At 39.1% G+C, this 12,242-nt stretch overlaps 2 protein-coding genes across 8 annotated transcripts in view; both read left to right on the top strand.

Annotated features, from left to right (window-relative positions):
- The window catches only part of camsap2a (calmodulin regulated spectrin-associated protein family, member 2a), a 56,756-nt gene extending 50,535 nt beyond the window's left edge, over positions 1-6,221 (top strand). For 3 of the 5 annotated variants that reach the window (XM_088077647.1, XM_088077646.1, XM_088077645.1), the window contains 4 exons: positions 111-176; positions 1,357-1,472; positions 2,950-3,068; positions 3,734-6,221. In XM_088077647.1, the coding sequence (XP_087933773.1) occupies positions 111-176; positions 1,357-1,472; positions 2,950-3,068; positions 3,734-4,039 (607 nt within the window). In that variant the 3' untranslated portion in view covers positions 4,040-6,221. The remainder of the gene's footprint in view (positions 1-110; positions 177-1,356; positions 1,473-2,949; positions 3,069-3,733) is intronic. The other 2 variants (XM_042515739.2, XM_042515732.2) reach the window with 1 other exon arrangement.
- Positions 6,222-7,668: 1,447 nt separating this feature from the next.
- Positions 7,669-12,242, top strand: part of LOC121941108 (WD repeat-containing protein 47-like) — a 40,906-nt gene continuing 36,332 nt past the window's right edge. For 2 of the 3 annotated variants that reach the window (XM_042483828.2, XM_088077642.1), the window contains exons 1-5: positions 7,669-7,877; positions 9,495-9,686; positions 9,954-10,037; positions 10,529-10,613; positions 11,802-12,110. In XM_042483828.2, coding sequence (XP_042339762.2) covers positions 9,529-9,686; positions 9,954-10,037; positions 10,529-10,613; positions 11,802-12,110 — 636 coding nt within the window. In that variant the 5' untranslated portion in view covers positions 7,669-7,877; positions 9,495-9,528. Of the gene's footprint in view, positions 7,925-9,494; positions 9,687-9,953; positions 10,038-10,528; positions 10,614-11,801; positions 12,111-12,242 lie in introns of all 3 variants that reach the window. The other variant, XM_088077643.1, reaches the window with a different exon arrangement.

Below are 12,242 nucleotides of genomic sequence, written 5' to 3'. Positions count from 1 at the left end.
TAAAGCCTAGCACTTCAAACTAACTGCAGTGTACAGGTCTAACATGTGTCCTTTATTCTTCTACCTTCTTTCTCTTTATACTTTCTTTCCTGCTATTTCACACGTGTCAGAAGTGCTAGTTTAGCCTCTGGTGGTCTTTTCTACTTTCTGAGCTCTCCTAAACTGAGAAGGAGAAGGTTAGTTTCTGCTTGGCAGCTACACGCTTCGCGCTGCCCTGAGCCCAGTCCTGCACCGAAAACCCTGTCCCCACACTGGGTTTCATAAGGAATTGATCAAGCACTTAAAGGAAAAGATATTTATTTCTTTAAAATTAACTTCAGAGCACTTATCTATTGTAATGCTATGCTTTTAGCAGCATCACCATCAAAAAGCAATCACTTGCTCTTTTTCTCTTACCTCTCTGCTGTGTTTTCCTCACAAATTTACACTCCTGCTCTGGCTTTTTCACACCTCAAAGTAATCGTTAAGTTTTGTTTTGTAGAACACACCATGCATACAACTCATCTTATCAAGTCATTTAATGCTATACCGTGTCCTAAAATCTGCCAGTATTAATTAAGATGTCAGTTATTGAAACCTGAAGATATATTTAATCCAGATCAGACTTTTATGTCCTATTGGAAGATTAGGACTTTTTGACAAATTGAAGTTGAAATGACTTGTTAATGTGAGCAGTTTACATTCACAAAAAAAAGCACCACAAGCACATTTGAGCTATGTTTGGCTTTAGCTGCTCTTACTGCACCTGCCCTGCTCATTGATTTTCACATTATTACAGAGGTAGACCAGCAGGTTTTATAAATACATAATGGTCTCAGTGGAATAAGTTGTATTCACTCTGTATGTTTGGAAATCACCTGTTTGCCTATAGCTGGGACACATAGAGCAGTCTCAGTCCAGAAAAGAGCAAGTAAATGCCAAGTGCTGCACAAAGAGGTCAATCAATACTTCTTTTATTGACCTGGATGCACCAGACTGCTCACACCGCTGTGCTCACTGCCTGCGCTTGCAAGCTTTGCCTCTTTAGTAGTAACTGTAAGGATGTACAACAGAAACCAAATCCAAACTCAAACTAAAATGTGTGAGCTAAAATAGTACGCACAGTAAAGAAAACATCTATACAAACATGATGTAGACAGGGTGGGAAACACCAGCCAACAATTTAATACTTATGTTGTGTTATAGAGATGGCACTGTATTTGGCTTTTATCCTTGTACAGTAGTTTCCTGCCCTGCCTACAGTGTAATTTGCTGAATGTTCAGGAGCAGCACCCATGCAGAAAAGTGATCTAATACTGTGTGTTTGTGTGTGTGCGTGTGTGTGTGTGTGTTTGTCTGTGTGTATGTGTGTTTTAGGCCAGATTCTGCAGATGGATTCCTGTCCCCAAGTCGTTCCAGCAGCAGAAATGGAGAGAAGGACTGGGAAAATGGATCCACAACCTCTTCGGTTACATCTAACACGGAGTACACTGGTAGGACAACAAAGAACATATGCAACATTGTTTGCAAGTGCAAATGTTAATGCTTGCTGATACAGTTTCAGTTTAGCCTAAATACCCTGGAGAATAAACATGATTTTAAGACATAAAGGTAAATAGTACCATTAGCTAATGTTATGGAATAATATTATAAACATAGTTATACATTTCTGAATCTTGTGAATTGTCTGTATTCAGTGCAGCAAATTATAATACTGAACCTCTCCTTTTTAATATTGTAATTTGCTTTTGTTCAAACATCCTCTTTTCTCACTGCCTTCTTGGTAGGGTTTCCTGCCTTAGTAGATGTAAATGAAAGGGAACATTTGCCAATTTTTATGTGGATGTCCAATCAGTGCTGGTGGCAAATGCAGTCAATTGAAGCAATACATTTCTCAGTGCGTGCTGTATTGACAAAGAAAGCTCCTCCTGTTCTCCTGTTTGCGGTGCCGTGCTGGCAGTGCATACATGTACCAGGATGCATGGTGTGAGAACTTTTGTCTTTCAATCAAAACACAAACATAGCCTTAGGGGAAAAATACTCAGTCAATGGCCCTCTGTCCTCTTGGCACTGTTGGTCTTGTCTGTCATTTTATCTTTGGTATCCTGACTAAGGTCTCCAGCACAATTCTGTCCAAGTGAGGATTAAAACTGTTACGCTTTCACTTTCACCAGTAATGTACACACGGGCTCTCTCGGGGCTCTCCCTGCATTGGCAACAGCATCCATCAAAAACTGCCCAGGCTGAAATTCATTACAGTGAAATGATTCAGTTTCTGTTGGCATCAGGGGACAATTTGGGCAAAGGCACTATTAGTCAGTCTCTGCCCCTGTCAGCTCAGGTTCTAGAGGCTCCATACCAGCTATATCCTTTTTCACGCTGCTTCTCTCTTTTGCTTTTCTTCAGCCATATACTATGGCTAGAAAAAAACAACAGCTAAATATCCAAGTCAGCCGAAATAACTTTAAAAACTCAAAACAATTTAAATGTATCATTGCAATGTATCCTTGTCTATAACATCCTCTGCACCCATATTTTGGACTGCTATTTTCGCTGTTGATAACATGGGTAGTTTGCAATGCAGGTAATGAAAACAAGGAACTCCCAGAGGCTGGAAATTGACTTGTAATTCTTCCTTGTCTCCGCCTACATCACTGTCACAACAAATGATAGCTCCAGAAGCAGGAAGCTAGAGCAGCTATAAAGTCAGATTTCTTAGTCTACTAAGAAATGTATCGCTTCCATCAACTGCATTTACCCTATCATCAGCACTACTTCTTTAAAAAAATCTAAACGCTGCATTCATGGCTCAAATTACATTGTCAGTCCACCCAATAACACACAGATATGCTACCAGTAGAAATCTTCATACATTATTTATTACAAAAGGGGAGTCTTTTCTTTGACACAACTGGAGTAGTTACTATGACAACAGTCCCATCCCAATGTTCTCTCCTCTCCTCCATTCAGGACCAAAGCTTTACAAGGAGCCCAGTGCCAAATCTAACAAGCACATCATCCAAAACGCTCTGGCTCACTGCTGCCTCGCAGGCAAGGTTAATGAGGGGCAGAAGAACAAGATCCTGGAGGTACGGCACTGAACTTTTAAAATGTTGTTTTATACGCTCTGATTGTCCGAGTGGCTGTGTTGATGCACACTGATTGATGCATGCTGTGTACCTTCATCATCGTAGATAAAAATCTGACATGGGACCTCTGTGTCTTCTCCTGTTTTTTCCTGTCTGTTTTTAATAGTATGAAATAAAGGCAAGTACATCACAAAAAAAGTATATACTGTAAATGTTTTAGATAAATGCATATATGTATTTAATGGGGAAGGTGTCTAACATTACCCCCCCCCCCCAATGGAGGGAAGAGTGATTAACATTAAAAGTAAAAAAATATATATATGCAGAAAATGTCATATATCATCATTAAAATTTGATTGGATACAAATAATAATAATTTCATTAATTCTGGGGAAATTTACTTGTGAATGAAAGCAGTATTTAACTGAATGGGGAAAAACAGCAAAGTGGTGAGTATGATGTACTGCTAGAATTAGTGATGTGGAAATGTACATTATTCTAAATTTATCAAGAGGATAGGTGAAAATGGCGATTTTGAGTTTACACGTTTAAATAGCTAAACGTTTGCTTGTGTGAGATCTAAAGAATGAGTCAAATATAATTTCTGTAGTACACATGATCTTCATACTGTATCTGAAAGGCTTTTCTTACCTGACCTCAAACAGGAAATGGAGAAATCAGAGGCCAACAACTTCTTGGTTTTGTTCCGGGATGCCGGCTGCCAGTTCCGCTCTCTCTACACTTACTGCCCAGAGACAGAAGAGATCAACAAGCTGACAGGCATCGGCCCCAAGAGCATCACACGCAAGATGATCGACGGCCTCTACAAATACAACTCGGACAAGAAGCAGTTCAGTCAGATACCAGCCAAGACCATGTCGGCCAGCGTGGATGCGGTGACCATCCATAGCCATCTCTGGCAAACCAAGAAGCCAGCCACCCCTAAAAAAGTAGTGCCTGCCCAGTCCTAATGGAACTCGATACCCTGAAACCTCACCACCCCCCTCTCAAATGGAACATACCAATTTCAATTTGCACTTCACTGTACATATCCATGAAGATTCAAGCACCTGCAATGCCAGTTAGATGAATGCATATTTGTTCGTTTTTCCCCTCATTGCGTTCCTGTCCTTGTTTATCTTACTTATGCTGGACTGGACACGATAGGAGTCAAAGATCATGAACAACTGGAATGTATGCCACTGTTGAAGTATGATGTAAATGCTTCTGTGTTTTTAGAGATTGTCATGTTTGAGTCAAATTATGAAGGCATGTGTGTGACCGTTGTTTTTGTTTCATATGTGCCAAACGTCAAAAAAGAGACAGTATGAATGCTAGGACATTTTACTGAAGCACTGAATGTTTTTAATTCATGTACAGATTGATTTTCGTTTGCATTATCATGTTGATGCGTGGCCTTATGCGCGTTTTGTTTTAGCGTGTGAGTGCAATGAGGTGAGTGTACAAAAAAGAAAGAAAGAAAGCATATACAGAGGCTTTTTTGTATTAGGAAGAACACTTTTTTCTTCATCTCTGTGGGTATAACAGTTTGTATATTAAGGTACGTAAAACTACAAAGGGCCAAAAAACGAAATGCATACAGCTAGCGTTTGCCACACAGTACATGTGTGTTCAGCTCAACAAAGCAAAGCGGTCTCAGCTTTTTCAGAACCCTTTTTGAGAAAGTGATTTTAAAGAATGCAGGACGTTACTGTAGATCACTGGTTCTCAACCTGTGGGTCAGGACACCTGCAGACGACTTGAGCTATAATGTGTGATGTGTGATAAAATATATTTCTAATATACAAATATGCTGTCATGTTTGTAGTTGCTGTGTTAATTCCTTTTTCTCATAATATACAGAAGTAGTTGCAACCTCAAGAGATGCTCTAATAAGTGAAATTGACAGACGATGAAAACAGAATCCCTAAATTAACCAGCTAGTATGTTTTGTCTCTGGGTTTGCATATAAGGATGCATCTCTTAAGACAAAAAGGTTGAGAACCAGTGTTGTAGATCACTTTGTTGCTGGTTTGCAGCAGATTTGTGAACAAAATAAAACAGCTCAGTATTATTTTATTTTTAAATGCTGCCTACTGCAACATGTAGGATTTTTGCAGTGTATTAATATACCGTACAATTACACTTTCACGCACTGATATCAAGAATATGACCCAGAATTTTCTCTTCATGTCGATATCAGGAATTAAAATTAATCATTATACTAGAACTTTCTTGACAGTATTAAATTCTTCAGATTCACACCAGGCTTACTCATCTTTAACAAAGTATGCACTTATGATACTCTGAGGCACTTTTGGTAAAAGCATTCACCAAACACCCAGTGTAGTAAACAGTACATTTACAAAGTTTAGATTGCTGATTAAATTAAAAATTAATTGCTCTGTTATTTGGGGGAAAAAACTGCCATACTTCACAGCAAGTATTGCCTGGTTTATTAAAATGGCAACACTGTTTAATGTCATTTTTAACATGTGTGCTCATCTGTTGCTTGTACATAACACAAAAGTGTGTTGACCCAAACTATCATGTGAAAAGTGTGTACTAGCAGCATAATTGTCTATTTCCAAAAGATTAAACATGTCCTAAATAGGCCAGAAATAATTATTTTATTTGTTTCTATTATATGAAGAAGTTCACAAAATAATGCAAGGCAGAGCAGGGCACATCCTTGTTGCTGCATACGGGTAGAGACTCGCCACAGAGTTTCATTGGTGTCAGTATCACACCGAATGTCAAATAAACACCATTTGCAGGTTTCAACAAAAACAAATCTGCTTACATGGTGCTTTGTTTTCAACTGGGGGGGATATTTATGACCAAAAGAGAGCATGTACATCTTTGAAAATGTAATCTAGTATGACGGAGTGTTGCTCTGGTGTTTCTTGGAAGGATTATTTGTCTGCAGAAGCTCTGTCCACCTGCTAATGGCTGTTTAAGGCCAAGGTAAATGGATATTTAAACTGTAATGATATTGTACAGTGTGTTCATGTGAGCTCATACCTATTCACTATGATGACTTTTTTTTTGTTCGTCAGACACTGTGCTGTCATTCAACATATTGCTGAACATGTAGTTTCTGTTTTTTTTCTTTTTTTTTGGCATCAAATAAAACTACGCATGGCCTCAGCATTTATGTGGTGTTAATTGTAAAAAGATAAATGTCTATTTTGAGGTAGGAAAGGATCTGTCAATCACAACAGGCAAATTGGCAGAGAAGTTGAGACAGTTGATAGTATTTGTAAGGTATAATTCTGTCACCATGTAACATTTAAGAAAATATTTATTCATATTTAGTTATCCCTTGCATGGTTTGGAGGGACAATGTATCCAAGCTTCTGTGCCAGGCAACAGTATCCGATTCAAGGCCTTTAGTTGAGCTGGTAGAGCAGAAGATAGAGCGTAGAGCATAGAGAATAGTACCTCTTATTATGATTAATTCCAATAGACCATGTTGCTGCACTACGGCTTAGTTGAACTAAAAATAAAAAAGTTCCTCACCATACAAAAGCTTCACCATAATCATAACTTTATATCATCAACTTATTATATAGTGGGCTGTGAATCCACTCAAACCCAATAAGTAAAAATTAAACCTTGGAATTTCAAGCACAGGTGCTATTGTTGGCTCTGTGGGGGGTCTGGGCAAATAATGAGGCCTCTATGTATAGTCTGCTGTGGACTGATTGGGTCTTAGAGGAGTTGTGGTAAATATGAAACAATACAGGATCAATAGGGTTCTTATTACTTTTTTACTTTTTTGGCCCAGTTCACCCATACAGATTAGCCGTGACCTGTAGAGTTTATAGGACCTTTATCGTGCATGAGGAAAATTGTCTCCATACAGCATCAGTTGACAATTGATGAGAACATACATAAGAAGAGATAGGAAAGCAAAATGTTTACAGTAAAAAAAAACAAAGGGGTGACGGTCTGATGTGGGAAATCTTAAGGAGGCATTAAGGATTTCCTTTGCCTATATGGTAAAAATAAGAAATAAAAACTTCCCGTTGACACTTTGACTTTACTTGACCACCTTTGGGTGATGTAGAGGTCATTTGAAGCAATGAATCCAAAGCTTTTGGGGTGACTTTACAGTGACAGATATCTATACACATTCAAGCATAGGGACAAATAAGTATATAGATTTTGTGGAATAAAGCAAGATTTAACAAAAGAAATTTGCTTCACTACATTTATCTGAAAGCTTCAGTGTTATGTTATGTTATGTTATGTTATGTTATGTTATGTTATGTTATGTTATGTTATGTTATGTTATGTTATGTTATGTTATAAACTAAACTGCCCAGCAGTTTAGATAAGTGTAGCTGAAACAAATAGTCCATTAATCAATTGGCAGACTGACAGAAAATGAATTGGCAACTATTTTTGATTTTAAAAAAATGTAAATCATTTTGAAATTATTATTTAATTAATTTGAGTTTTTCTCTGTTACTTTTTTAAAAGTTATTTGTTTGTTTTTTGGTTTTATATGCTTTAGGAACTTTAAAGAACATATTTTTTTTTACACATCTGCGCTGTAGGTGTGGCTGCGGGGCGTCATCACTACAGTTGATTGGTGCTTTGCGGCTGCGTCCGCATGGCAACCGCGAGCTGTGAACAAGACGGAGGAGGAGAGGGAGCTTCCTAGAGACGCTGGCAAGGATTTTATCATTTAAAGACCAATTTCCTGTGCCCTCCCTTGTAGATTGCCTGCTGTTACATTTTGGAGACTGCAGACGGATCGGAGTTGCTTTAATGCGGCGTGTTGTTTGCGCAGACTGACAGGTGAGGAGTTGGCACAGATTCACGGCGGCGTGTTAGCAACAACACCGGTGGGTAGCCATGCGCGATATATCCTTCACATTAGAGGGAAAATGAATGACATTTTCTGATGTGATGCTCTGCATGCTTGTCCACTGAACTGCTCGTGTTTGTGCGTGTGCGCTATCGTGCTCAGGTGAGGTGTGGGTGCGCGCAGAGAAAGTGCTGAGGCTGCCAGGTTTGGGCCGCAGACCAGCTGTCACATCCAGCACCAGAAATGGATGTTTGTGTGTGCAGGGAGGCACAGGGCGGTGTCACCGGCTGCTCTGCCTCCCGCACTTACACAGAGCGAGGGGATCATGCATAATGAAGACCCCTTTATGTTTTTGTAGAGCTGACTATGTGATGCCGTTGTAATTAACCATTTACAGCCTGACCCTGAAGAACTGCATCCTAGAACATTTGCCAGTATCACAGGGGAATTAATCCACATTATTGTGCAATAAGGCCATTTTAAATGTTAAGTGTAGAATAGACACTCCAGCCCCCTTTAAAAATGTAATGGATGATGCTAAGATCACTGAAAATGCTGGCAGCTCCTTTAGGAATATTTCACAAACGCTACAATTTAGACATACTGTGCCACTGAGGTTGAACAAATACTAGAGGAGATCACAGTAAACTCAGTTTTAAGTATTTTTAAGAGCATGGAGATACACAGAGGCTCCCACAGAAGTGCTGTTAATAAATTACATTTAAATCACCAGTTCAGTGTTGTTAGGGAGCAGCTGGACACACTAGAAGAGTCTGCAGGAATGTATGTAATTGCTGAGTGTAAACCAGTTTGTGTCAGTGTTGATTACACCTGTGCATGAACATTTTGTTAGTTCTTACATCATTAACATTGATCTCAAACTGTTACGCTATGTTGAAACCCTCTTCTCTCACATTACATACATCTCCACCCACAGAAAACAAATAATGCTGTAAGTGCTGTATGTCCGAAAAGGAACTATTGTTTGGTTAACAAGTAGCCTTACATAACTATCATTTCTCAGTCCCCTGACAAGTTTATATTTTTTCACTTTTAAACAGTATTTCAAAAGAACATTGAAAAAAAAGTATACTTTTTGGCCAGAAAACAGTCAATTGCATGTTTTTAATGATGTAAGAGTCCTGAAATTTTCTAAGTATTGTCTTTAGGCACACAGCAACGAAATCTTTGTTACTTCAACAAATTAGTTCAGTCTTTGTTTTAGACAACAGTCAAAACAAAGACATCAGTTAAGTTGTGGCTATGTACGGCGGGTTCCTGCACATCCCAAAAAGTCATACAAAGCATTGAATTCATTAATGTAAAGTAAGGCTTTAATCTGTATTGAAATGTCTTAGATCAATCTTTAAAAAGTCTTAAAATGACATGGGAAGGGGGCTTAATGAATTGTTTATTTTTGTTTGTTTTTTCCAACATGGTAACCATAAGATTGTTTCTTTTTTTTTTTAAGATTATGTTTTGGGCTTTTTGGCCTTTATTAGAAGGCTTAAGAAGTCTTAGATTTAACTTGCCTCAAGCTGTAGGAACCCTCGTACAGTAATTTCAGAATAGTAACATGTCTCATCTTCTCCGTTTCTCTATTCCAGCCAAGCTGCAAGCTGCCACCACTGATCTGTAATCATGACAGCAGAAGAGACAATCAGTATCAAGGAGGCCGAGGTGATCAAGGTGATTCTGGACTTCCTGAACTCCAGGAAGCTGCACATCAGCATGCTGGCCTTAGAGAAAGAGAGCGGCGTCATTAACGGACTCTACTCTGATGACATGCTTTTCCTCAGGTATGACTGTACAGCAGACGCATGAGGCACATCGGAAAAGATCATAGTGTCCTGAGAGGGAAGATTTCAGTTTTACAGATGTTTGAAGCAGATTTGGAGCAGGCAGAGTTATTTGTTGAGATCTGGGATTGCTCGTGTCTCAGTATCTTTAGGTGCATATTCTTCCTTTTTTTCATGTTCATTTCAGATGGTTTGGGTTAACTGCACCATTATGATGGAAACAGGGATCTGGAATCTCTTAAATTGTTTATTTGCTGCTTTCAACAGGCAACTGATTCTGGACGGGCAGTGGGAGGAAGTGATGCAGTTCATTCAACCTCTGGAAGGAATGGAAAAGTTTGACAAGAAAAGGTGAGAGACATTAGTCAAAAAACAAGGAGTGACTTTTTAAGGACAACCAGACTAGTTTTAATTTATTGTTGAGACATTATGAGAACAAAAGGCCTCGCTGAACCTCATTCCAGCAGCTATAAATTGTCTTATTTGAAGTACAGTTGTGTTGCTTCTTTGTCTGTATTTCAAGTCTAATATTGAGTACAGTTTTGAGGTTTCCTTTCACTGGTTACTGAGTTGGACTCACCAGTAAAGCAGGAGACTGGTAGCCTTTGGAGCGAAATTAGGTCAAGTCCCAGTGCAGTAGTGGCAAGATCATGTCATATCACTGACAGCCTCTGTTTCCTACCAAACACTCAACACTTCTAAAGAACAGTGAAAACTCTGGTGTCCTACCTGATTCAATAACACGTTTATCAAAATAACCCAAAACCAAGAAATGTTACCGTAGGATTTATCAGTTTATGTCTTAAATGTATATCTCTTAATACTGAGATTTATGTTTTCAGGTTCCGTTACATCATTCTGAAGCAGAAGTTTCTGGAAGCTCTGTGTGTAAATAACGCCATGTCTGCGGCTGAAGACCCTCAGAATGTACGTAAATATGCAATTAGGAAAATAATAAATGAGGATTGGCAATTTGTAAAATGAACAAATGTAAGGAAGCCTAGAGGTCATCAGAGGGGGCTCACCAGTGGAAGGACTCTAGCTTGGAAACCAAAAACATTCAAATTGCCCTTGAGCATGGTTAGTGTTCTGCTGCTCAGTGGTTGGTAGAGGAGGCCTGTGATTACATCCTACTAAAGACTATAATACAGATTTTGAAAAAGACTAAAGGACTCAGTCGCCCTGTCATAGTTTTTAGTAATGCACTTTAAGATTTAGCAAAGACTGGGGAGCTTGCAGGATCATTTTTTGCAAGACTAAAACTATTTTTTCTTTTGAGATTTCATCCCATCCTACTCCTGGCGAAAAAAAAATATAACAAACTCCCCTTAAAAAATATGAAATATTACCGATGAACGCATCCGCAAAAGATGCTTAACTCTAGAAACACAAGTAAAAGGCACCATATGTTGACAGCATTGTTGTCAATTTGGCATAAATCTAATCCATAAAAGTAAACTGTATTTGCCTATAAACTTTATATTTTGGATTTCGTCAGCTCAACTCACTATCAGCCTTTGTTGGCTAGCTGCATTATTTTAGTTGGAGGAGAGTGTTGAAATGAGAGACAAACTGTTTTAATTTCAAATTTCTGATTTAAATAAATGCTGGTTGGTGGATCAGATAAACACCCAATTAATCACTGACTTCTGTTCACTCCACAACTCCACCTGTTTCTCCTTTTCCACTATACAAGACAACAGAGACTTTTTCACTTCCCTGTGCCTCCCTGGAGTCTCCTCCATGATTACTGCCTCCTGTTTGGTGTTGGAGAAAGCACAGCTATTGGTTGTTAAGAATTTTCACATCATTGAACTTCTCTATTTGCATGAGCCAAGACGTAAAACGCGTGACAACATAAAAATGTTCAATTTAATCAGAAAATCGAGACAAGAAAAAGACTGATTTAAGACAGCACAGAATAAATTTTATGACCTTACACCAAACAACCAGGCATGCACTTACCGAAGCCAATATAAATATGAAGCCTCCTCTACAACTTAGACACACACACACACAAGTGTGGTTTTACAAAAAACAGACCTCAGATTAAGAAAATATCATCTTAACAACCACATAGTCATTTGTCCTGGATGAATTTTCTGTCATCCACAGCTGGAGCTCACCATGCAAGCGGCGGTGAAGTACCTCCACAGTCTGGAGGAGTTCTGTCCAACCAAGGAAGACTACAGCAAGCTATGTCTCCTCCTCACTCTGCCACGTCTCACCCACCATGCAGAGTTCAAAGACTGGAACCCGAGCACGGCACGTGTCCACTGCTTCGAGGAGGCCTGTGCTATGGTAGCTGAGTTCATCCCTGCTGACAGGAAGCTGAGCGAGGCTGGCTTCAGGGCGAGTGGAAACCGCCTCTTCCAGCTGCTCATCAAAGGGATCCTTTATGAGTGCTGTGTCGAGTTTTGTCAGGTAATGTGATACCCAAAATAAAAGGGTTACAAGGCTCAAACTTAACGTTAATTCTCCAAACCTATAGAGGTACTCAAAAATCTATTAAAAGACATTTTAATGCACGGTACTCAGTTGTTTGTGTGTGTTGTT

The sequence above is a fragment of the Plectropomus leopardus genome, chromosome 5 (genome assembly GCF_026936395.1).
Source record: "Plectropomus leopardus strain MGB_pleo_1.0 chromosome 5, ASM2693639v1, whole genome shotgun sequence".
Taxonomy (NCBI): Eukaryota; Metazoa; Chordata; class Actinopteri; order Perciformes; family Serranidae; genus Plectropomus; species Plectropomus leopardus.
The sequence above is the reverse complement of the archived record's forward strand: the minus strand, read 5'-3'. Positions and strand labels throughout refer to the sequence as shown.